At 41.5% G+C, this 25,183-nt stretch overlaps 1 protein-coding gene across 8 annotated transcripts in view; it reads right to left on the bottom strand.

Annotated features, from left to right (window-relative positions):
- Positions 1–25,183, bottom strand: part of dock8 (dedicator of cytokinesis 8) — a 256,091-nt gene that overhangs the window by 162,901 nt on the left and 68,007 nt on the right. The window contains exon 1 of one of the 8 annotated variants that reach the window (XM_072281736.1): positions 21,640–21,674. The exons of 6 other annotated variants lie outside the window; for them this stretch is intronic. Coding sequence is in view for 1 of the 2 variants with exons in the window: in XM_072281733.1 (XP_072137834.1) it covers positions 8,220–8,249 (30 nt within the window). In the remaining variant the exon portion in view is untranslated. Of the gene's footprint in view, positions 1–8,219; positions 8,259–21,639; positions 21,675–25,183 lie in introns of those variants that run through there. One more of the 8 variants, XM_072281733.1, reaches the window with a different exon arrangement.

The raw sequence follows: 25,183 nt of genomic DNA, 5'->3' as shown, positions 1-25,183 counted from the left end.
CACCAATAACTCAACTGATAGCAAGAAATAAACTGGAAGTATAAATAGGAGATTGTCTCTGTTCCCTGGAGTTTGGAAGAAGAGGAGATGACTTTATCGAAACAAACAAGAGGGCTTGACAGAATAGGTATGACAAATACGTTTCTCTAGAATGTACAGCCCAAGGTCACAGTCTCACAGAACACTCTATTTAGGACTAAAATGAAGAGACATTTCTTTGCCTGAAGGATGATAATTGTTTGAGATTCTCTGCCCTGAAGGCCACAGAGGCCCAAGTTATTGATGTTATTCAACACAGAGACCGATAGGTTTCTCGCCACCAGAGAGTTTCAATGGCCTTTGAGGTAGAGGATTAGCCGGGATTTGTTTTGAAAGAAGCAGCCTTTAGAGACTAAAGGGCTAATCCTGCTCCAATTTCTAATGTTTTTGTCAATGTCAACAATACCTACAAATCGACTAAAATGCAGGAAAAGAATATAATAATCATTTAGAATTTCCAACACAAGACGTAACACATCTCCCCCATGGACATAAAACAGTAGAATGCGATTGACAAATCATAAATCTTCCTCGTCCATTGATAAATTTCTCCTCCAGTTACAGAGCACCTTACAATACACCCTTCTGTCTAAAATGTATTATTAGCAAATTCTTATTCAAATGCTTGATGGTCTGATAGAAAAATTTCTGAATTATTTCAAATTCAAGATCACCAGAGTTACCTAGGATGATTGCCAGATATTCATCAGTTTTGGCTACAAAGGAAAAATGGGTTCAAGATGGACAAAGCAGCCTTGTATTAGTTAGCACCTTAAGGAGAAATGAGGGATGGGCTCAAATATCTAATATGTAAACCAACCATTTTAATTCCTAGTAAATACTTCAAATACATTTTTATCTACCTGAAGAGTTTTGGGAACAGGACTGTGGGAAAGAACAGAACATCATAAAATTACATAGCTTTCTTTTTAAACATCCACATTCGGATACTAGTAATGTCAATTTCTTAGGAGATGCTACTGTGCTAAAATATAAAATGTTGGCTCCAAAAATGCAAGATTTCTACAAGTTTCATTAACTAAAAGAAAAACAAAATTTTTTAAATGATTAAATTATTTTGCTTTCAGCATATTAAAATATCTGCAGAAAGTCTTCCATAAAAAATGACATTTTTTAATAAGCAGCTTCAAGCAAGGAACATGCAGTAACAGAATTTTCGATTGAATGAATTAAACTTAACAAAAGTGTATCACACTCCCCCACTTATTCTATTAAGGTAGGAGGCCTCCAATACTTCAGACAACACTGAGCTTCCAAAGCATGTAGCAACAAAACCCTGTTCTCTCCAGCCATAGGTAAAGAGCAGGGCCATTCATATCCAAATAATATTTATATAGCACCTCAGGCAATAACAAGTACATGAAGAATTCCTACAAGTCTCAGCAGCGAACTGAACTGCTGCAGGAACAGATCAAGACTGTTCAGCGTTAGACATGGAGGTAGTTAGGAATGTTAAAATAGACTACACAATTGAACATGATACTCCTCAAAGCTCGTTCTCTGAGCAGGACACTCAGACCTTATAGGCTTATTCATCAGCAGAATTTTTAAAGCTTATCAATTTGCTTGCAATTCATGAGAGACATTTAACTTTAGTCCAGAACGTCTGATCCCATGCCAGTGTCAGTGCCCACATCTCCTTGTGAACTATCCTGCTTCCAGCACTGATGTCTTCTTAAATCATCCCTCAAGGTCAAGAATGTTTTGCTCCAACTCTGTGACAAGACAGTTTAAGATCCATCAAAGCTGCTACACCTGTGGTAGGGGGTGCTGAACTAGATGGATGGGAGCTGCTGCACTTCCTCCACCCGTTTTATTGGACCTCCATAAATCATGAAGAGATTCAAAGTTTTCAGTACCAGCCTAGCTGCTCTTGTTTTTTTTTACATTTTCAGTGTCCACGGGCCAGGCATTTGGATTGGCCTATTATGAAGCTACATGGTCTCAAGGGGGCTTTGGGAAAGCCTTGAGATCGCCGTAAATTATGCCCTCTGTGCACCTGACAATTTCCCGCCACTACAGCAATGTGCCTAATGTCAGGCCCACAAAGGATCTGGGCTGCTCAGCAGAACTGCCTGATGGTTATTGGAGCTTTGTTGCTGGGCATGTACTATTCTTCAGATTATCGAGTTGTTTTGTCGGATTTTGTAGATAGCGTGTTATTGGTACACCTCCAGTCTTTTGAGGTGTCATGTGTAGGTGCTCCATTGCTTTTAAACAGTCTCATATTGACCTTGGAAAGCACCTCAGTATCTACAGAACAGCAATGCAGGCATCAGCATTGGTCCCAAGGACTTTGTGTGAGAGGAAAACTGGACTAGATGCACAATTTTGTCACTTAGAGCCCACAGAGAAAACCACTCCTCTTAGAAGGAGACAAAGAGATGGACCCTTGAAGATTGCAAGTTATAGGAAACAAAGTTAAAAAGATGCAGAGGCTAAAATGTTAATGAGATGAACCAAATGATCAATGAGGCTGTAATTGTAGTCTGTCATAATTAAAGGTTAAAGGAAAAATGGTTTTAGCACAGTAATAGCATGAGTTGTTGTTGGAATGCAACAAACTTCCATTGCTTTGTTGGTTCAGTGATATCTGCTGGGATCTAACTGAGATAGGGCATTTTTCTGGGTATCCTTCGATCAATGTACCCAAACATATAGTATCAAATTGCTGCTCAATTTGCTTCTTGTTTCTCCTTCAGTTTAAATCTGACTACATTTCAAAAGTACATTATTGCCTGTTGAATACTTTTTGACTCTGAGTTGTCAAAAAGATGTTTTACAAATAATTTTTTTTCAATAGATCTTATAAGTCCTGGTCTCTTGTGAATATCTTTCTGAGCCTTTTCCTTAAAAGTCTGGGAATGTGATACACTCGCCTAGCACACAGTGCCCCACAATTTTACAAATTCAGTGACAGTAACGTTTAAATAATAAATGCGATCAACTTGCATTTATGTAGAACTACTGACAGTGAACTGTCCAGAGCAGGGTTTCTCCACTGGGGTTCCATGAGAAATCGATAGCGCTCTCAGTGGTGGTTAGTGACTGATCAGCCCCGTTAGCAATCTCGTTAGTGGTCTCTCAGCCCAGTGTGACAAAGTGCAATAGGACTGTGTTTATTTGGCTCAGTCCATTCTCAGTTTCTGATGTGAGATAGGGGAGGCTGTTGATAATTGGTGAGTGCTGTATTACATGGAGGGGAGGACGGGAGGCTGATAAGGAGCGTGAAGTGCGTTTCCTGAGCATTGAATGGACTCACCCAACTTGGGCTGTGATGTCAGCCTCTCCCTCCTGAACTATCCAGGTTGATGACTCAAAAGGTTTCAACAATAAATGTTATGTTGTAGCATTTGTAAGATTTGTAAATGATGGTGAAATTCAATAAAAATTTTCTGTTGCAAACAGCTACCCAAAACAATCAAAGGTCAAGATATATTTAATGTTTTGTCTTCATATCTGGAAACAAAAGGTCTGTCTTGGAGGAACTGTGTTGTCATCTGTACTGGTGGTGCCCCAAACTAGAGAGCCTGGAGGTAGATAAGTCCCCTGATCCTGATGGGATGCATCTCAGGGTGCTGAAGAAATTGGCGGAGGTTATAGTAGACGTGTTGGTAATCATTTATCAAAACTCTCTAGACTCTGGGCAGGTCCCAGCAGATTGGAAGACAGTAAATGTCAAGTCACTTTTTAAAAAAGGACGTAGGCAATAGACGGGCAACTATAGGCCAGTTAGCTTAACATCTGTAGTCGGGAAAATGCTTGAAGCTGTCATTAAGGAAGTAATAGCGAAACATTTAGAAAGGAGTGGTTCCATTAGACAGACGCAGCATGGATTCAGAAAAGGCAGGTCCTGTTTGACAAACTTACTGGAGTTCTTTGAGGACATAATGAGTGCAGTGGATAGAGGGGAACAAGTGGAGGTCGTTTACTTGGATTTCCAGAAGGCATTCGATAAGGTGCCGCACAAGAGACTTATAAATAAGATACGGATACATGGAGTTGGAGGAAGTGTGTGGGCATGGATAGTGGATTGGCTAACTGATAGAAGGCAGAGAGTTGGTATAAATGGGTGTTTCTCCGGTTGGCAGTCAGTGGTGAGTGGGGAGCCGCAGGGGTTGGTGCTGGGCCCGCAGCTGTTTACCATTTACATTGATGATTTGGAAGAAGGGACTAAGTGTAGTGCAGCAAAATTTGTTGATGACACTAAACTGAGTGGAAAAGCAAATTGTACAGAGGATGTGGAGAGTCTGCATAGGGATATAGATAGGTTAAGAGAGTGGGCTAAGGTCTGGCAAATGGAATACAATGTTGGTAAATGTGAGATCATCCACTTTGGAAGGAATAATAGAGGAGCAGATTATTATTTAAATGGTGATAGATTGCAGCATGCTGTTGTGCAGAGGGACTTGGGAGTGCTTGTACATGTATCACAAAAAGTTGGCCTGCAGGTACAACAGGTTATTAAGAAGGCAAACGGAACGTTGGCCTTCATTGCTAGAGGGATTGAATTCAAGAGCAGGGAGGTCATGCTGCAACTATACAGGGTACTGGTGAGGCTGTACCTGGAGTACTGTGTGCAGTTCTGGTCTCCATACTTGAGGAAGGATATACTGGCTGTGAAGGCAGTGCAGAGGAGGTTCACCAGGTTGATTCCAGGGATGAAGGGGTTAACCTATGAGGAGAGATTGAGTCACCAGGGACTATACTCTCTGGAGTTCAGAAGAATGAGAGGGGATCTTATAGAAACATACAAAATTTTGAAAGGGACAGGTAAGATAGAAGTAGGAAAGTTGTTTCCATTGGTAGGTGAGACTAGAACTAGGGGACATTGCCTCAAGATTCAGGGGAGAAGATTTAGGATGGAGATGAGGAGAAACTGTTTTTCCCAGAGAATGGTGAATCTGTGGAATTCTCTGCCCAGGAAAGCAGTTGAGGATTCCTCACCAAATATATATAAGAAACAGTTAGATAGGTTTTTACATAGTAATGGAATTAAGGGTTATGGGGAAAAGGCAGGTAGATGGAGCTAAGTTTATGGACAGATCAGCCATGATCTTATTGAATAGCAGGGCAGGCTCGATGGGCCTGATGGCCCACTCCTGCTCCTATTTCTTATGTCCTTATCAATGGTTGGCTCCATGAGAGGGTTCATTTCTCATGTAAGAAAAGAAAATCCTGATGTTGTCATAACACATTGCTTTCTTCTCAGAGAGGTGCTGCTGTCAAAAACTCTTGGAGATGAAATGAAGGAAGTTCTGAATGATACTACAAATGGTTAACTTTATTAAACAAAGACCAGTTCACTTGAGAATGTTTAAAAACTGTGTGAAAGCCTGGACAAAGAGCCCATCAATCTCCTGCTACATACAGAAATCTGATGACTTAGCAGAGGAAGAGTTATCAACAGTGTATTTGAGCTGAAAGGTGAATTGCGGGAGTACTTTCAAGAAAATTGTAGGCCAGATTTTGCTAAGTGTTTTGGAGATGGAGAATGGCTGCAGAAACTAGCCTACTTGGCAGACATTTTTTTTAATCAGAAGAACCAGTTGAACAAGTTTCTGCAAGGCCCTGGCGAAAATGTTTTGACTTCAAGCAAGACTGAATCTTTGGAAAAATCATGTTGCAAAAGGAAATCTTGAAATGTTTCCACCGCTGCTTGGGCTTGAGAGTGAGGAGAGATATCAGAAAATCTCGAGTCTTATTGAAAATCATCTGGAAGCACTGGAAAACAAAATTGAACAGTATTTTTCCTCCCTTTCAACACAAGTGTATGACTGGGTGAAGGACCCTTTCTCTGAATCTTCTACTCAGCCTAAGAACTTGACTTTGAAAGAAGAGGAAGAACTTTGTGAGCTGCAGTCTGATCATGCACTCAAAATGAGACTTACTGACCTGCCCCTGGACAAGTTCTGGATTTCTATGAAAGAAGAGTATCCTGCCATTCATAGGAAAGTAATGAACATTTTGCTGCAGTTGTCAACTTCTTACTTGTGTGATCAAGCTTTTACTTGTTTAAAAGCATCAAGAGCAAGATAGAAATCATCTCATTTCAGTTGAAGGTGAAATCCGTGTGCGCGTATCTCAAGCTCAACCCAAAATTGAGTACTTGTGCAGCAAAGAAACAAGCCCAGGTTTCACATGTTAGGCCTATATTTGAGCCTGATCACATCTCTTAGTAAGAAAATGTTTTTGTTCAAAGTCTTGTATAAAACTATGCCTCAGGCTATATTTTTATTCATATTGCTTTGGCTTATGGTTTTTTGTAACTTTACTGTTCAACATTTATAAATTTTCATGTTGTAAATAGCATTACTTAAAATCAATTTACAACATTTATTTAAATTAAATCTACCGAGCCTACCTTTCAAAAACTTAAATCCCATTTTGGCTTAAGCCAGTTATTTAACAGAAATTTATTATGTTCACCTTAAGAGTTTTTAAAATTTATGAAAAGGAAAGAAAGAGATTAATTTCAAGAAAGGTAAGCTAAACTTAGCTACCTATTCTTTCAAGAAAAGTTAGCTAAAAATTAATTTGCTACTGACAATTGACAATTATTTTTGGATTTTTATATCTATAACTTACTAATCACGCTAATGCACTGAGAGCTGTGGACACAATGATGTTTACGCAAGGGTTCCCTGAGACCTGAAAATTAATTCAAGGGTTCCTCCAGGGCAAAAAGTTTGAGAGAGGCTGGTCCAAAGGGATGTTGCAGGAGCATTATCAGACAAAGGTTTGACACTGAGTTGCATGAAGAAGCACTAGGAAGATAACTGAATGACTTGGTGAAATAAATTATTTTTAAAGAGCACCACACATCTGGGAAAGACAGAGAGCAAATTCTAGAACTCTTAGCCAAGGCAAACAGAAACCGTACAGGAGACCAGATTGGAGAAGTACAGAATTTTGGAGAAACTTTCAAGCAAGAGAAGGAAAAGAAGATTTAAGGCCATGAGTGCAAGAACCAGAATTTAAAGAGCAGGAGTTACCAAAGCAGAAATCCCTCAGTGTGAAGTTTCCTTGGGTTTATTCCAGGCGCTCAAGTTTGCTCCCACACCCTAAAGATGTATGGATTAGCCACCGTAAATTGCCTCTAGTATGTGGATAAATAACAGAACCTGAACGTCAATGGAATTGTGGGGTGGATTTAACTGGATTAATGCCAATTAATGTAAATGCTAGTGTGAACGACAGACCGAAGGGCTTGTTTCCATGCTGTCTGACTATGACTCAGGGTAGGGCAGCAAGAGTAGGATCAATGAGAGAGCAGGAATGGGAGCTGGTTGAAACAAAAGCTCCAGTGGTCGATGTAGAATTGAAAGCAAGAGTGACCAGGAGAACACTGGAATTGACAAATTTGGATATAACAGGGCACATGGAAGTATCTCAGTTACAGATGAATGGAGGTTAGCTAGCGAAAATATTGAGATGTAACGAAGTGCCAGAGGGATCAAGGGTACGAAGCTCAACTTATGATTAGAAGGTGCTCGTAAGTAGCAAAGTGGTTCAGTGAGGGACAGCAATGAAGTCAGTGACTGTGGAATGGATTTTATGGTAGACATCGAATTGCTTCAGCCTTCTCAAACATCCCTCAGAGGAAATTTCTTCACTCTGATGGGTAATAAGAAGTGCTACCCTATCAAATTAGATGTAGTGGAGGGTTAAAGAAAGCCAGTCCTGAGGTAGAACTGTGTTCCTTTAGTGTACACATAGAATCTGATATGCCTTTTGGATAACATCACTTTGTGTTATAGATGAGTAATATCAGGGCCTAACCTTGGATTTTTGAGGGTACAGAAACAGAAGCAGAAAACTTAGCAGGTGATCCTCAGGTGTCAAAGGCTCTAGGAAAGTTCAGAGGACATGGCAGACTTTTACTCATGGACACAATAACAGGCTGTAATTTTAGACAGTAAGACTCATTTCAGTTTTTTTTGTGGAGCAGAAACTACATTAAAAGATTTAAAAATAGACCTGTGGAGAAGGGAGGCAATAATTCACAGCTTAATGGGAAAGTAGTTTTGGATTCATAAGGAGATGTCACTGAGAAACCACTGGTTCATTTTTGGGCTCTGATCTCTCATGTTTAACCACACTTAGCAGTGGAAGAAAATAGTATTTGATGAGCTGGTTGCAATGGACTTCAATCACACCTTCCAACCAATCTGACTACTTTGATGCATTTCAGCTTTAACAAATGAATCCGATCAGTTGATTTATACTAGACCAGAACTGCTTTCAGCAGAGGACAGCAGAGCTGAAAAATAATAGTATTAAAGATGAAATTAATTTGCAGTGGAAGTTGATTTTGAAATTTAAATCTCATTAACATTGTTGTAAATGTAAAAAAGTGCCATATCATTAACATACTACAGTACTGTGAGCAGTCTGAGAAGTACCTTCAATGAGCCAGAAAGCCATATGACCATCAGAGGTAGGAGCAGAATTAGGCCATTTGGCTCATCAATTCTACTCCACCATTTCATCATGGCTGATCTATTTGCCCTCTCAACCCCATTCTCCTACCATCTCCCCATAATCTTTCAACCTGACTAATAAGAACCTATCAACCTCTACCTTAAATACACCCAGAGACCTGGCCTCCGCAGCCACCTGAGGCAATGAATTCCACAGATTCATCACTCTCTGTCTAAAGAGGTTCCTCCTCATCTCCATTTTAAATGGATGTCTTTCTATCTTGAGGCTCTGCCCTCTGGTCCTAGACTCCCCCCTATAGCAGACATCCTCTCCATATCCACTCTATATAGACCATTCAACATTCGATAGGTTTCAGTAAGATTCCCCCCTCCCATTCCTCTAAGTTCCAATGAGTACAGGCCTAGAACCATCAAATGCTCCTCACATGATAACACTTCCATTCCTGAAATCATTCTCGTGACCTCTTCTGAACCCTCTCCAATGCCAGCACATCCCTTCTTAGATAAGCAGCCCAAAACAGCTCACGATACTCCAAGTGAGGCCTCACCAGTCCCTTATCCTTGCTTTTATTTTCTAGTTTCCAAAATGAAAGCTGACATTGCATTTGCCTTTCTCACCACTGACTCAACCTGTAAGTTAAACTTTAGGGAATCCTGGATGTGGACTACCAAGTCCCTTTGCACCTCCGATTTTTGAATTATATCCACTTTAAGAAAACAGTCTATGCCTTTATTTCTTTTACCAAAGTGCATGACCGTTCACTTCCCTACACTATATTTCATCTGCCACCTCTTTGCCCATTCTGCTAATCTGTCTAAGTTCTTCTGCAACCTTCTTGCTTTCTCTACACTACTTGGCCCTCCATCTATCTTTGTATCATCTGCAAACATGGCTACAAAGTCATTAATTCCATCTTCTAAATCATTGACAGATAACGTAAATAGAATTGGTCCCAACACTGATCCTTGCAGAACACCAGTAATCAACCAGAAAAGACTCCCACCTTGTTAAGCAGCCTCATGTTCTGCACAGTGTCAACGACCTTGTGAAAATCCAAGTACACAACAAGCACCGATTCTCTTTCGCCTATCCTGCTTATTAATTCTTCACAAAGAATTCCAACAGATATTACAGGCAAGGTTTTCCCTTCAGGAAACCATGCTGGCCTTGGCCTATTTTATCATGTGCCTCCAAGTACCCTGAAACCACATACTTAACAATCGACTCCAAAATCTTCTTAACCACAGAAGTCAGGCTAACCGACCTATAATATTCTTTCTTCTGCCTCCTTTGTTTCTTGAAGAGTGGATTGACATTTGCAATTTTCCTGTCCTCCAGGAACATGCCGAAACCTTGTGAGTCTTGAAAGATCATTATTAATACCACTAGTCTTTTCAGCTACCTCTTTCAGAACCCTAGGGGGTCCATCTGGTCCTGGTGACTTCAGGCCTTTCAGCTTCCAAAGCATCTTCTCCCTAGTAATAGCAACTGCACTCACTTCTGCTGCCAGACACACTAGAACTTCTGGCAAACTGCAAGTCTCTTCCATAGTGAAGTTGGATGCAAAATACTTAAGCCTCATGTTCTGCACAGATGTTCTCCCATTACCACTTCTGCAGCATCTAAAAAATGTTTGGTATCCTCTTTTATATTATTTAGCATTTTGTATGTTCTCTCTTTTGCTTTTACGTTGTTTTTGACTTCCCTTTCAGCTAGCAGCATCCCATCTTTAGAAAACTTCTTCTTTGACAAGTATCTATCCTGCACCTTCCGTAATTCTCCCAGAAACTCCAGCCACTGCTGTTCTGCTGTCATCCCTGCTAGTGTCCCCTTTCAATCAGCTTTGGCCAGCTCCCCTTTCATGCCTCCATAATTCTCTTTACTTCACTGTAACACTGATAAATCTGACTTTAGCTTCTCCCACTCAAATTGCGGGGTGAAGTCTGTCATATTATGATCACTGCCTCCTAAGTTTCCTTTACCTTAAGCTCCTTAATTAAATCTGGTTCATTACACAACACCCAATCTAGAATAGCCTTTCCCCTCGTGGGCTCAACCACAAGCTGCTCTGAAAAGCCACCAACCTGATTTTCCTAATCTTCATGCATATTGAAATTCCCTATGACTATCATAACTTTGCCCTTTTGACACACATTTTCTATTATAATTTGAAGCCAGCATCCTGTATTTGTCACCCTTTTTGATTTTTACACTGCAAGTCACCCCGTAGTGGTTACTCGAAAGCAAACCAAAACTGCTGAGAGACTAAGCCAGGGTACTCAACACTGTATGACGTGCTTCCAAATAATGGATTTCCAAATCAAAAAAGGTATATTTGATCCTTTATTATGAAACCAGCAAAGGTGAACAATTTTGTAGCGATAAAGAACTAACGAAACTAAATTAGCAATATAAAGGCCTAATAGCGATATTAGTGCAACTACGCGTTCCAACTAATGTAATTATCGTAACTACGCATTCTGGTTAGCGACTAGTTAGCATGAGTAATTAGCATTCCGATTAGTATAACTAAATGTAATTAGTGTTCTTGTTAGTGAAATAACAAAGTTAGCAATCTGATCAACAAAAAAAAATTATTCCCTGTGACTCGCCCCTCTCCACTAGACTAAACTACACCAACTAAGACAGAGCATTAACACATAACTATACTCATTTGCTTCTACCACGCCCCAACCCACACGACAGATTACCATAATAAACATGTCACAAAATACAATATAGACAGAATGGAAATACACGGCTCCTACAGACAGAAAACGGATACATGGCTCTGCCACATTCCACTGCAATTTTGCCCTATCATCTGCCAGACCTCCCTAACAATCTCATTGTACACTGCATCTAGTACCATATGCCCCATCTTCAGCTTTATCATTCCGATTCCCATCCCCCCTACCAAATTAGTTTTAACTCTCCCAACGTTTCCAGCAAACCTGCATGCAAAGATATTGGTCCCCTCGGGTTCAGGAGAGAGATTGACAACTTGGCTGAGTGGCATAATAACAACAATCTCTCACTCAATGTCAATAAGTCCAAGGAACTGATAGTAGACTTCAGGAGAGGGAAACCAGAGGTCCGTGAGCCGGTAATCATCATAGGATCAGAGGTAGAGAGGGTCAGTAATTTAACTTCCTGGGTGTCATTATCTCAGAGGACTATGTCCTGGACCAACAATTATACCCGTGCCTAAGAAGAATAATGTGGGCTGCCTTAATGACTATCGACCGGTAGCACTCACATCAACAGTGATGAAATGCTTTGAGAGGTTAGTTATGACTAGACTGAACTCCTGTTTCAGCAAGGACCTGGACCCACTGCAATTTACCTATCACCACAATAGGTCAATGGCAGATGCAATCTCAATGGCTCTCCGTACAGCTTTAGACCACCCAGACAACACAAACACCTATGTCAGGATGCTGTTCATCAACAATAGCTTAGCATTTAATACCATCATTCCCACAAACCTGATTGAGAAGTTGCAGAACCTGGGCCTCTTTATCTCCCTCTGCAGTTAGATCCTCGACTTCCTAACCAGAAGACCACAGTCTGTGCGGATTGGTGATTACATATCCTCTTCGTTGACAATCAACACTGGCACACCTCAGGGGTGTGTGTTTAGCCCACTGCTCTACTCTCTGTATACACACGACTGTGTGGCTAGGCATAGCTCAAATAGCATCTACAAATTTGCTGACGATACAACCATTGTTGGTAGAATTTCAGGTGGTGACGAGAGGGTGTACAGGAGTGAGATATGCCAACTAGTGATGTGGTACTGCAGCAACAACCTGGCACTCAACGTCAGCAAGACAAAAGAGCTGATTGTGGACCTCAGGAAGGGTAAGATGAAGGAACACATACCAATCCTCACAGAGGGATCAGACGTGGAGAGAGTGAGCAGCTTCAAGTTCCCGTGTGTCAAGATCTCTGAGGATCTAACCGGGTCCCAACATATCAATGTAGTCATAAAGAAGGCAGGACAGCGGCTATACTTTATTAGAAGTTTGGAGTGATTTGGCATGTCAACAAATACACTCAAAAACTTCTATAGTTGTACCGTGGAGAACATTCTGACAGGCTGCATCACTGTCAAGTATGGAGGGGCTACTGCACAGGACCGAAAGAAGCTGCACAAGGTTGTAAATCTAGTCAGCTCCATCTTGGGTACTAGTTTACAAAGTACCCAGGACATCTTTAGGGAGTGGTGTCTCAGAAAGGCAGCGTCCATTATTAAGGACCTCCAGCACCCAGGGCATGCCCTTTTCTCACTGTTACCATCAGGTAGGAGATACAGAAGCCTGAAGGCACACACTCAGCAATTCAGGAACAGCTTCTTCCCCTATGCCATCTGATTCCTAAATGAACATTGAAGCTTTGGACACTACCTCCCTTTTTTAAAAAAAATATACAGTATTTCTGTTATTGCACATTTTTAAAAATCTATTCAATATATGAAATTGATTTACTTATTTATTATTGTTTTATTTTATTTATTTTTTTTTCTCTCTCTGCTAGATTATGTATTGCATTGAACTGCTGCTGCTAAGTTAACAAATTTCACATCACATACCAGTGATAATAAACCTGATTCTGATTCTGATTATAAAAATATAATTGTGAAGAAAGTTTGACAGTGCCCCTACTTCCTCAGGAGTCTGCGGAGATTCAGCATGTCATCAAAAATCTTGGCAAACTTCTATAGATGTGTGGTGGAAAGTGTGCTGACTGGCTGCATCACAGCCTGGTATGGGAACACCAATGCCTTTGAGTGGAAAATCCTCCAATAGGTAGTGAATTCAGCCCAGTATATCACAAGTAAAACCCTCCCAACTACTGAGCAATTCTACATGAAACGTTGCCGTAGAAAACCAGCAACCATCATCAAAGATCCTCACCACTTAGGCCATGTGCCCCAGGACTCGCACCACTAGGTTCAAGAACAGTTACCACCCCTCAATCATCAGGTTCATGAACAAAAGGGGATAACTACACACATTTTTGGACACATTTATCTTGTTATTTCATGCTCATTATTTATTGCTATTTATTTATTATCTGCATTTGCACAGTTTCTTTACAATTTAATGTTCCTGATGTTTACAGTTTACAGATCATGTTTACGCTTTCGATTCTCTAGATTTGCTAAGGATGCCTGCAGAATAAGAATCTCAGGGTTGTATGTGGTGACATGTATGTAATCTGATAATAAATTTTACTTTGAACTTTTGAACTTTGTAGAGGTTATACTTCCCCAGAAGATTGCCCAATGATCCAGAAATCTGTAGTACTGCCCCCTGTACCATTTCCTCAGCCATGCATTAATCGGCCAAATCATCCTATTCTTACCCTCACTGGTGTGTAGCACAGGCACTAATCCAGAGATTATAACCCTGGAAGCCCTGCTTTCCAGCTTTCTACCTATCATCCTAAGTTCTCTCTCCAGGACCTCTTCCCTTATCCCACCTATGTCATTAGTGCTAATATGTACCAAGACTTCTGGTTGCTCACTCTCCCTCCATTTAGAATGTCCAAGATGTTCTTGACCCTGGCTCCTGGGAGGCAATGTCCCATTTCACTGTCTCTTTCATGTAAACAGAATCTCATGTCTAGTCCTCTATGAAATCCCCTATCACTACTGCAGTCCTTTCTCTCCCCCCTCCCCCTTCCCTTTCGAGCCATAGCTCCAAACTCAATGCCAGAGACACAGATGCTGCAGCTCAGTGTAGCTAGTGCAGATGTGGTTATCTGGGAGGCTGGAGTCCTTCAGAATTCCCACATATCACAACACAGCCCCTGCAGCCATTCTCGCTGCACAAACTATGCACTAACAGATGAAGAATGAGAAAGAAACTTGCCAAAAACTTACCTTACCTCAGCCTGTTGAGTCAAAGCCTCCCCACTCACACAATAGTCGCTCCGCTCGTCCCTACCTTATTTTTATTTGTCCTTGCTGATTAATAAATACACCAAAAGAAATAAACTTCTTCATAAACTTGGGAACTTTGCTTCCCTTGTAAATCCATAAGTAACTAGCCTAGCTGTTATACTTGATTCAGATTTGAATTTTAAATCCCTCAAAGTTACCAGAGCAGTATTTCTACATTTAAGAAATATTGCAAAGGTATGTAATTCTCTTGAAAAACTAATTCATGCCTTTATATTGAATAGACCAGATTACTGCAATGCACTTTTTATTGGCCTTCCTAAGCAGCCTATTGACAAACTTCAGCTAATTCAGAATGTCACTGCTACACTTCTATGCAAAATCAAGATAAGGGAATATATCACTTCTGTCCTGGTTACTCTGCATTGGCTTCCTGGTTTCTTTCTAAGAATCAATTTTAAAACATCACAGAATAGTTTTCATTTTATAATCCTACTCGAGCTCTCAGGTCTTCTTCTGCTGGTCTCTTAAGTTTAAGCAATCTCCCTCAAAAGATTATTGGCAAATCAGCTTTTTCAACTCCGCTCCTAAACTGTGGAGTTGAATACCCAAAACTATAAGGGATGCAGTCTTTTAAACCCAAGTTCAAAACTTATTTATTTAATCTTGCTTTTAACTAACATCTTTTAGTCTTTTTAAAAATTTTATGTTCAAGTTTGCACTTTTATCCCATTGTAAAGCACTTTGAACTAGATCATTGGTATGAAAAGTGCTCTAAAAATAAAGTTATTGACATTATTTAGAGCTCTGTTTTTCCTATACGTTATAGGAACAAGTAGGTTTATGGAAGACTCCATCTCCCCCTATACTACATTCAGCTCTGGAATGCCTCTACAATAGGATACACATGTTATGAAGCTAAACACTGATTACAGCTCATTCTTTAAAACCATGATACTGAATAAGCTCATCTCTAAACTCTTGGTTGCCCCAACTACAACTGCCTGCTAGACTACCAAACCTGCAAGCTTCCGTTGGTTAGAACAGGTAAGAGCACTTCATCCACATTGACCCTCAAATTGGTGGTCCTCAGGGTTGTGTGCTAAGCACCCTACTCTGTTCCATGTATACTGATGATTACATGGCCAAGTACAGTGCGACTGTGATCCTTAAGATCCCTGATGACATCACTGCTATCAGCTGATCACGATGAGAGGGATGACAGAAAAGAGATTGTGAAGCTTGTATCATGGTGTCAGCACAACAAACTGACCTTCAGCAGTAGGTTGTTGACCCTAGAAGTTGAAGGCTGTGGGGTGAGTGGGGGTGTGTGGTCCCTGTCCTTATCAATGGATCTGGTGAAGAGATGCTAAAGAGCTTCAAGTTCCTTATCATCCATATCACCAACAACCTCACCTGGTCCCTCATACTGATGCAGTAATCAAGAAAGCACATCAGCATATTGACTTTTATCGGTGTCTGTGAAGATTTGATATGTCCATGAGGATTCTCTCAAGAGTTACACAGATGCACTATAGAAACTATTTTCTGTCTCAACGTGGTACGGCATCCTCTCTGCTTCTGACAAACTGATCCTAGACGGCCCGGGCTATCATCACTTCTTTCCTCGCAGTCCATCTTCAAAGTGTGTTGCTTCAGAAAGGCTAGAAGTATCATCAAGGATGCCTGTGACACTAGTCGTTCCCTCTCTTCTCTTCCACCTTCTGGAATCTTGAAAGTCTGGACGAGCAGTCTCAAGGACAGCCTCTTCCCAGTAGTGCTGCCTTGTTCTGATACTCTCACCTCTACCTCTGTCAGTTAATCTGCTATTGGCACCTTGGCATATTTTGCACTACCTCAGATAGCACTACCTTTGCACCATGGCCTCCTTTACGGTCACAATGGGGCCACTCTCAGGTTGGAGGAGCAATATCTTGGATTCTGTCTGGGTAGCCTCCAACCTGATGGCATGAACATCAATTTCTCTAACTTTGAGTAATTTCTCCCCCGCCATCCCCTTCTCTCTTTTCCCATTCCCCATTCTAGCTCTGCTCTTACCCCTTCCCTTCTTCTCACCTGCCCTTCACCGCCCTTTGGTGCCCTCCTCCTTCCCTGTCTTTCATGGTTCACTGTCCTCTCCTATCAGATTCTTTCTTCTTCAGTGCTTTACCTTTTCCACCAATCACTGCATTCTCCCCTCCCCCGGCCCATTCACTATCATCCTCACCTAGTTTCATGTATTACCTGCCAGCTTGTACTCCTTCCCCACCTTCTTATTCTAACTTCTTCCCATTTCCTTTCCAGTCCTGATGTAGGGTCTCGGCCTGAACCTCCAACTGTTTATTCCTCTCCAGAGATGGTGCCTGGCCTGCTGAGTTCCTCCGGCATTTAGTGTGTGTTGCTTTGCATCATTCTGCTGTTTTGCATTATTGTATTTACTATGTATACTGTTTACTCCGTGAGTTTCATGCAAACAAGGCATTTTATTGCACCCTGGTGTATATGAAAATAAACTCGTGATTTAATCTAATCTAATCAGTATACTATTCATTATGCATATTGCTGCATTAAATAGCAGATATTCACAAGGGAACTAACACTGCTAATTTCCACACACCAAGGATATAAAATAACCTTCTCAAATGTGTAAGTAGTACAAGTGGCTAGTGCCTACAATAAGCTAAATAGCAAAATGTATTTATACAGCAATAAATCTTCTATGACTATTATTGCCCTTGCTCATTGCTACTTTCCAGATTGTGGCTCATTAACTAAGCGAAAGCTAGATGTCTTCAGCTCATTTCACACTTTTCTGTTTCATTCTTTCTATCTCAGGATATCAAAACTAAATGGAATATTTCATTCAGAATTGAACAAAATCTGTTATTCCTCTGACTCCAACACTGTTGATAATGCTGAATATACTTATCAGCAGCTACTGGGCCACAAATCACTATTGAAGGCCAGGTGAATGTGAGATAGCTGGCAGGAAGTTTGTAACAACAGAAAAGGAATTGCTACAGAAACTCAATGGATGTTATACCCGCCTGTGATATGTGAACATGTGTCCTTCAGCACCATGTTCAATAAAGAAAATTTGAACAAAGAACCTTATTTTTTCATCTACAAAGTAAATCATGTGTGGGTTCGTAAGAGGCAAATAAGAGTACCAACCAATGATTATCTCAAACAAGACAGGGTTTAGCAACCTACTCTTGACTTTTAACTGAGTTTCTCACCATCATCCTTCTGGAGACACCATTGACTAGGAACTCAAGTCATCCAGCCTCATCATCACTATTGTTTTCAAGCAGGCCAGAGGCTAGGTACCCAATGGTGGCTGACTCATTTCTTGACACGCAAAGTCTTTGCACACCTTCCATGTCACAAATCAGTAATATGATGGCATACTCTTCACTTCTCTTGACTCTATCCCAGACAAAATAGCTGGCTTATTGATTGACATCCCATCCACTTCCTTAAATATTCAGTACTGTTGTGTTCAATATTGAGGGAGAGTGCACAGACACACCTGTAGGGCAGCTTTGCAGGATATTCAACTGAACTTTATTGATCCTTACTTGAACAGTATAGGAAGTCCTCCTATGTGGGAGTGGCTAACTGAGTGACATTGGAGTACCGCTATTAAGTATCACAACAACTCCCCTTCTTGAAAAATAAGGTATGTACTATTTGTCCATAGAATTCCATTGAAATGATAATCACTGAAATTGAGCAATTCAGTTTACCTTTCCCATAGAACATAAATTATGTTCCTTACATGAATGTAAAAAAAGAACTGCCAACATTACAACTACGTTTCTCTTTGTTTTAATGGTCTCTCACTCTCTTTGTTTTCCTTCTTTTTCACCATTTCCTCTTTTTTAAAGAACAGTCTCATTTTGTGAAACGTTTTCAACATTAGAACTCTTTTTTAAAAACAGTAAATCTAATGGAGATCAGGGTTAGACTACCCGAACACTCCGGCACAGTGAGAGGATTATTCTGCCTCTATAGCCAATTGCCCTAAGCTATGGAGGAACAGATAAATGATCATATCTGGTATAGGTTCCTGGAAGTGTTGGAGCAGATAGAGATTCTTCAGCAGGTGTGTCCACCTCAGGTAAGTGGTCCTCGGCATAAGGATCAACCCACTTTATTTCTTCCTCTACCTTTCGTGGACTTTGAAGGCACATGAGCACAGGCCTGTTCCACCTGATTTCTCCTTGTGATGTTCTGGAGGATTGGCTTGGAACCTCAGCAGTATCACCACTCCAGAGCAGCAACAAAGATTTTGCTCTGTGTCTGAGATCAGGCATGCTCTTCGTTTGTTTTGTGTTCTGTTGTCTCAAAATTACTCACTTTATCTAAGTGCAGCAAGTGAGGTTGGAGAAGGGAAGGAAAAATGGGCAGGCTTGCTCTTAGTCTCCAGCTATTGACAGCTCCGATGGACTGTAGCCATTCACAAGAGGCGTGAAGCGATAAGGTAGTAGTGCATTGTAGGGGTCTTTTCCCTTCAGTTTGCACAGTTCTTTCCTCTTCTCCATTAGCCTGTGGGTACTGTGGACTGCTTGTCTGGTGTTTGAACTGATAGTCCCTAGCAAAGGCTTTGAACTCTGAGCAACTGAATTGTGGACTGTTGTCTGACACAAGTGAATCTGGTATTCCGTGGCGAGTGAATACAGCTTTCAGGTGCTGCTGAGGATGTAGAAGACAGCTTGGACACCTCAATGTTCCATGAGTAGTAATCCACTGCGAGAAGGTATTTGAATCTTCTCAGCTCAACGATGTCTGTGCTTGCAATTTGCCAAGGAAGGTCTGGGAATTCTGTGAAACAGAGAGGTTTAGCATGATTTTTGTGCAGTTTTCTGCATGCTTCTCTTGGCCTTACATAATCTCCCAGCTGTGTGCTCAGACCAGGCCACCACACAGATTGCCTTACTCTTAGGTGACCTTTTTTGATGCCTTGATGTCCTTGGTGAATTTGACTGAAGATTTTGGTGTGCATAGAAGCAGGAATGAGGAGTCTGGAACACTTTAGCAACAGGCCATCAGGAATGGTGAGTGTGTCTCTTTCATGCCAGTAAGGTCTGAGTTTGTGAGCTCCTTTTGGAACAGCTTGGCCATCCATGCTCACGGTGTTGCATGACCTTGCTGCAGATTTGATCCTGTTTCAACTCAGCGTGAATTTCATCCAGTTTACTATGTGATGCAGGAAAGCTTTCACATATCTGAGCTAAGTAGATGTTGATATCTTCCATGAGGGTGGAGTCAGTTTTCGTCCACTCACTTTTGGATGGCATCCTTGACAGAGGGCACAGTATAGTGAAAGATCTGTTGGGGACATGTTCAATGTCATAACAGTATTGCATAAGCCTCATTCTGAATCTTTGCAGATGTGGAGGCAAGTCATCCAAGTGTTTCAAGCTGAGGAGGCTGACAAGTGGCTTGTGGTCTGTTTCAAGTAGGAACTTAGTGTCTATCAAGTAAAGCTGCAGCTTTCACAAGCCCACATGAGAGCCAGCATTTCCTTTTCTATTTGGGCATAATGCTGTTCAGTTGAAGCCAGTGCTCTTGATGGATACGTCACCGATTTCCATACACCACTGCAGTATCGCATGAGCACACCCCCTAGGCCAAAGGAAGAGGCATCTGCTGAAACCTTGGTTGCTTTGTTCGGATCAAAGAATGCCAATGTTGGTGGAGAGATAAGCTCTATTTTAAGTGATAAGAATGATTTCTCCTGTGATGCATCCCAGTACCAAACATTTCTCTGAGAGAGGAGGTCATGTACTGGCTTTGTTTTCTCTGCCAAATCTGGAATGAACTTTCCTAGCTGGTTTACCATGCCAAGGAAACTGCAGATCTCTGATACATTTGTAGGTTATTCCGTGTTCTGAACTCCTGACATTTTGTCTGAATCTGGTTGCATTTGTTCTGAGGAGAGTTGGTGGCTTAAGAACTTCACCCCCAACTTTGCAAATTTGCATTTATTTTTGTTCAGGTTGATTCCAGCTGCTTCAGTTTCTCCAAGGCAGCTTCCACTCTTTTGTCATGTTCCTCACTTGAGCTTCCAAAGATGAATACATTGTCCATGTGGCAGACTACCCCTTCTAGTCCCTCCAAAATTTGGTTTATCCTCATCTGAAAGAGTTCAGGGGCCGTTCAAATGCTAAAAGGAAGGCATAGCATCCATATGGTGTCATAAAGGTTGCCAGAACCCTGATTTTTGCATCTAGCTTGGTGAAGAACTTTGCCCCACTCAGCATATCCAACAGAGGGTAGAATAAACTTCTCCCATCTCACTGCGTTATTCAGTTTTGTTAGATCAACATAGATCTTCACTGTACCAACTGGATTGAGAACAAGAACAATGCCTGCAAACCAGTCAGTAGGTCCATTAACTCTAGCTACAATGTCAAAGGCAGGAGGAGAAGATGGCAGCACGCGCAGCTCTCCGGTGAAATGATATCGTATCTGTTAAATAGGGACCGTGGACAATTCTGATTTGATGAAGACAGATGTGAGAAGCACAGAGGAACATCTGGAGAAATTTCTGAAATACCTGGTTTGCTGCCACTGCTACTGTGCAATCAAGAATCCCCGGAGGGGATCCCCAAAATCCCTGGCTTTGCCTGCGGCTGGCGAGCGAGGCTGAGGTCGAAGCGTTCGGATACATACGGTGCTCAGTACTCGGTGTCGGAGGGCTGATCAGAGCTCGAAGTTTTCGGACGACTCAGAGTTGGGCTGTGGTTGGGCATGGCAGGGAGAATTTTCTTCCTTCTCCCGTCTGCGTGAGATGTGGGACATTCGAAAGACTTTAAACTTTTTTACTGTGCCATGGCCTGTTCTTTATCAAGTTATGGTATTGTTGCACTGTTGTAACTATATGTTATAATTATGTGGTCTTTGTTAGTTTTTCAGTCTTGGTCTGTCCTGTGTTTCTGTGATATCACACCGGAGGAATATGGTATCATTTCTTAATGCATGCATTACTAAATGACAATAAAAGAGGACTGCGTGTCCTCATAATCTAATCTAAGTGTCTAATTCTCTCAAATTCAGCTTTGACTTTGTTCATCAATAGGACTGGTATATGCCTCGCTGTGGTCAGAGAGCATCACTCCTGGCCTCAGTGGATAAGGTACTCTTCTTCCATTAACCCCAGGCCTGTGAACAACTCCAGGAACTTCTCCTGCCACTGAACATTGTTTAGCAAATCCAACCTTGCAATGAGGTTCAGCTTCTCGATGGCATGTCGTCCCAGTAGCATGGAGAAGAGATTCTGATCAACAAAGACATCCTCCTATAACTGTTCAAGCAACACACATCAAAGTTGCTGGTGAACGCAGCAGGCCAGGCAGCATCTGTAGGAAGAGGTGCAGTCGAAGTTTCAGGCCAAGACCCTTCGTCAGGACTAACTTAAGGAAGAGTGAGTAAGGGATTTGAAAGTTGGAGGGGGAGGGGGAGATCCAAAATGATAGGAGAAGACAGGAGGGGGAGGGATAGAGCCAAGAGCTGGACAGGTGATAGGCAAAAGGGGATACGAGAGGATCATGGGACAGGAGGTCCGGGAAGAAAGACAAGGAGGGGGGTATCCAGAGGATGGGCAAGAGGTATATTCAGAGGGACAGAGGGAGAAAAAGGAGAGTGAGAGAAAGAATGTGTGCATAAAAATAAGTAACAGATGGGGTACGAGGGGGAGGTGGGGCTTTAACTGTTTCTCATTTTCTACGGATGGAAGTAGTAAACATTCCTTTCACAGTGAGCTTGTGTTTCCCTGGCCCCATGAGCGTCTTCTTTGTTGGTTTTAGTGTAATGCCTGTTTTCCTTGTCAGTTTTGTGAACAGACATTTGGGATGGCTGTGACATCTGCCACAGTGTCCATTTTGAATGTCATTACCTCATTTTGCAACTGAACCATAGTACACCAGCCTTTGAATCTAAAGCCCCAAGGAGAGCTCTCTTTTCTTCTGAATCACGGTCTTCTTTGACCTCCAGGAGAACTGTTTTTGAGTGACATTGGCTTTTATAATGGCCAACTCTATTGCATTGGCTGCATTTTACTTCTTCTGCTGGACAGTGCTCTTATGGCATGGAACGGAGACTTGCTGCATCTCCTGAAGTCGGACATTTTACCTGCTCCTTGTCTGTTTTGTTTGAGCTGAGCTCTACTGTCATTCTTTCTGTCGGCACCTTGTTTCCTCTCATATATCACATTTCATTTTCCTGTGAAATATCCTTTGAATTTGTCCTCTATCGTTTTGTATTCCTTTTCCTGAGCATCTGTCAGTCCTAATCCACCCTTGATGCCCACTGCTTTGTCCACCATGCAGTATATCAGGGAGCTTATTTGATGCTCTTCTGAAGTCTGAGTGAGAGTGCTTGCAACCCTACATCTTTCAAAGCATCTGAGCTATTTCTCAACGACCCCTGATTTAGATAAATTAAATGTCTCGTTGTCTCGGGGAGGTGGGCTTTTAATAAGAAGATATAGGTACTGCAGTTATTTGCTCTATTTTCTGTTTGTTTATTTACTATTTTATTTATTTGGACTATTAAAGTCTTTTTTTTTCTCTCTCTCACTGAGAGTTTGACTGACTTCTCTGCCATGCCTCTGTCTCTGGACAATTCACCAGGCTAGCGACCCACAAAATGTATCCACTTTCGGGTGCAGCTCGAAAGCATTGCCTAGCAACCCTGGCCAAGCCTCAATTCACTTGGCAAACTAGCATAGGCAGCCCAGGTTGATAGACTTTGGATATTTTTCATAGATATCTACAAAAGACTCTGTCTTGGTGGGGACCTACTTTGGTCTGTAACCTGAACTTACCAATGATCAGCCACTTGTGACACTGTGTTCCGTTCCTTATGAGGAAGAGCGCAGAGATCACGAGGACACCAGCAGCAGGCAGGCTATTCAGCTGAACTTTAATTGGTCCTTGCTTGTACAATATGTGAACTCCTCCCAAGTAGGAGTAGCTTACTGAGTGGCATAGGCATACCACCATTACTACCAGAACAAGTACCTTCACCAATGGTGCACATTGGCAGTAGTGTATCAACTATAACAAGTTCCACTGTCATTAGCATTTCTCTGACAGCATCTAACAAACCTGCAAGTACCACCTACTAGATAGATAAAACTTTCAGGTGTACAGGAACACCACTACTTGCAGTTCCCCTCCAAACTGCACACCGTCCACATTTGGAGATATATCACTGGTCATTTGTTACTTCTGGATTTAAAACCTTGAACTCCTTGCCCAATAGAATAGTGGGAAGGACTACAGTGCTTCAAAATGATAGCTCCTTAACTTTCACAAAAAGAAATTATTGTCAAACCGTGGTGCCTGTGGAAAGGGTGTTCAGAGAGATTAAGGGTGAATCTTATGAGGCATTAACATCTGTAATCTCCCCTAAATATGTGCAGTTTGTTTTTTTTTTGGAATGCAAGAAGAGATTTCACAGGGACTTTTGATATGATTTTTGTGCTTTGGTAGCTCAGGGCCAAGGTTTTCAACACATCCAAAATTCAGGCTGCACTAGAAATGTTTAACAAAAGCCTACTACAAAGTTACCCAGTGAACTAAGATCCAGTAAGTTGATCAGGCATTCATATCAGCCCTTTACCTCTTCCTCTTATCAGCTCCCAGCTTCTTACTTCATCCCTTCCTCTCCCACCAACCTGGCTTTACCTATCACCTTCTAGCTTGTACTCTTTGTCCTCCCCCCACCTTCTTATTCTTGCATCTTCCCCCTTCCTTTCAGTTCTGATGAAGGGTCTTGGCCTGAAACTTCTACTGTTTATCCATTTCCATTGATGCTGCTTGACTTGTTGAGTTCCTCCAGTATTTTGTGTGTGTTACTCAGGTAATTTGTGACTTGGCTGTAAGCCATCCCAAAACCAAAACCTCCTGCAGAGCAACAAGCTATCACAACTTGAGAGGGTGCATCTGCTGCAAAGCAGATTCTAGGCATCAGTGTATGATAGTGCAAGGCATGATGCTCAAAGCATTGCATCAGACGTGGGAACATGTCAATGAATACATGTTTTCTTTCAGTTTCTTTCATTGTACAATTAGAACAAAGATTTAGTTCTGCAGTTAGATCAGTGGTGCAGGAGTAAAGACACTGGCTTGTGATAAGGTTTTCTGAGGTTCTTGTATTTTACCGTGCCTTCACCTCATGTAACAGCACTTTGATTCACTGTTGCATTTAGCAAACCAGCGCCTGAGTGAAAATGAAACCGAACCAGAGTCTCCATCACATTTTTAAATAACTGCAAACCAGTCAGATGATATAAGCATAACAACAGAGCACTGTGGCATATTACGACGCAGCAGATTTAAAGTTATCAGGTTTTACTTATCCTCTGGTTAATTCTGCACTAAGTGGTTTGAGACTCCAGGAGAGGTCAATTGACCATGATCCCTCACTATGGGAGTGATTTTAGTTGATTTTTATTTTAAGTTAATTTTGAGCGAGTGTATAGTCAGCTCCAAACTAGATAGTCTTCTCTGGTATCGATGCCAGAGTAGATGGATTTGTGAGCGAATCTGAAACTATTCTAGTTGACACATTTGGTAAACGTCCTCAGTACAAACCAAAGATGTGGCATCCTGCCACCAGACAAACTAGAATTATTTAAGCTATTCCTTTACAATATTAAGCTTGACTTATTTTCTCTCTAAGCTGGCATATTTTCCCTGCAGTTCAGCCTATCAGTGTCTTACCAGTCTCTAACTCAGGGCGTCTTTACAACTCCTC

The sequence above is a fragment of the Mobula birostris genome, chromosome 17 (genome assembly GCF_030028105.1).
Source record: "Mobula birostris isolate sMobBir1 chromosome 17, sMobBir1.hap1, whole genome shotgun sequence".
Lineage (NCBI taxonomy): Eukaryota > Metazoa > Chordata > Chondrichthyes > Myliobatiformes > Myliobatidae > Mobula > Mobula birostris.
This window is presented reverse-complemented; position numbering and strand designations above follow the sequence as displayed.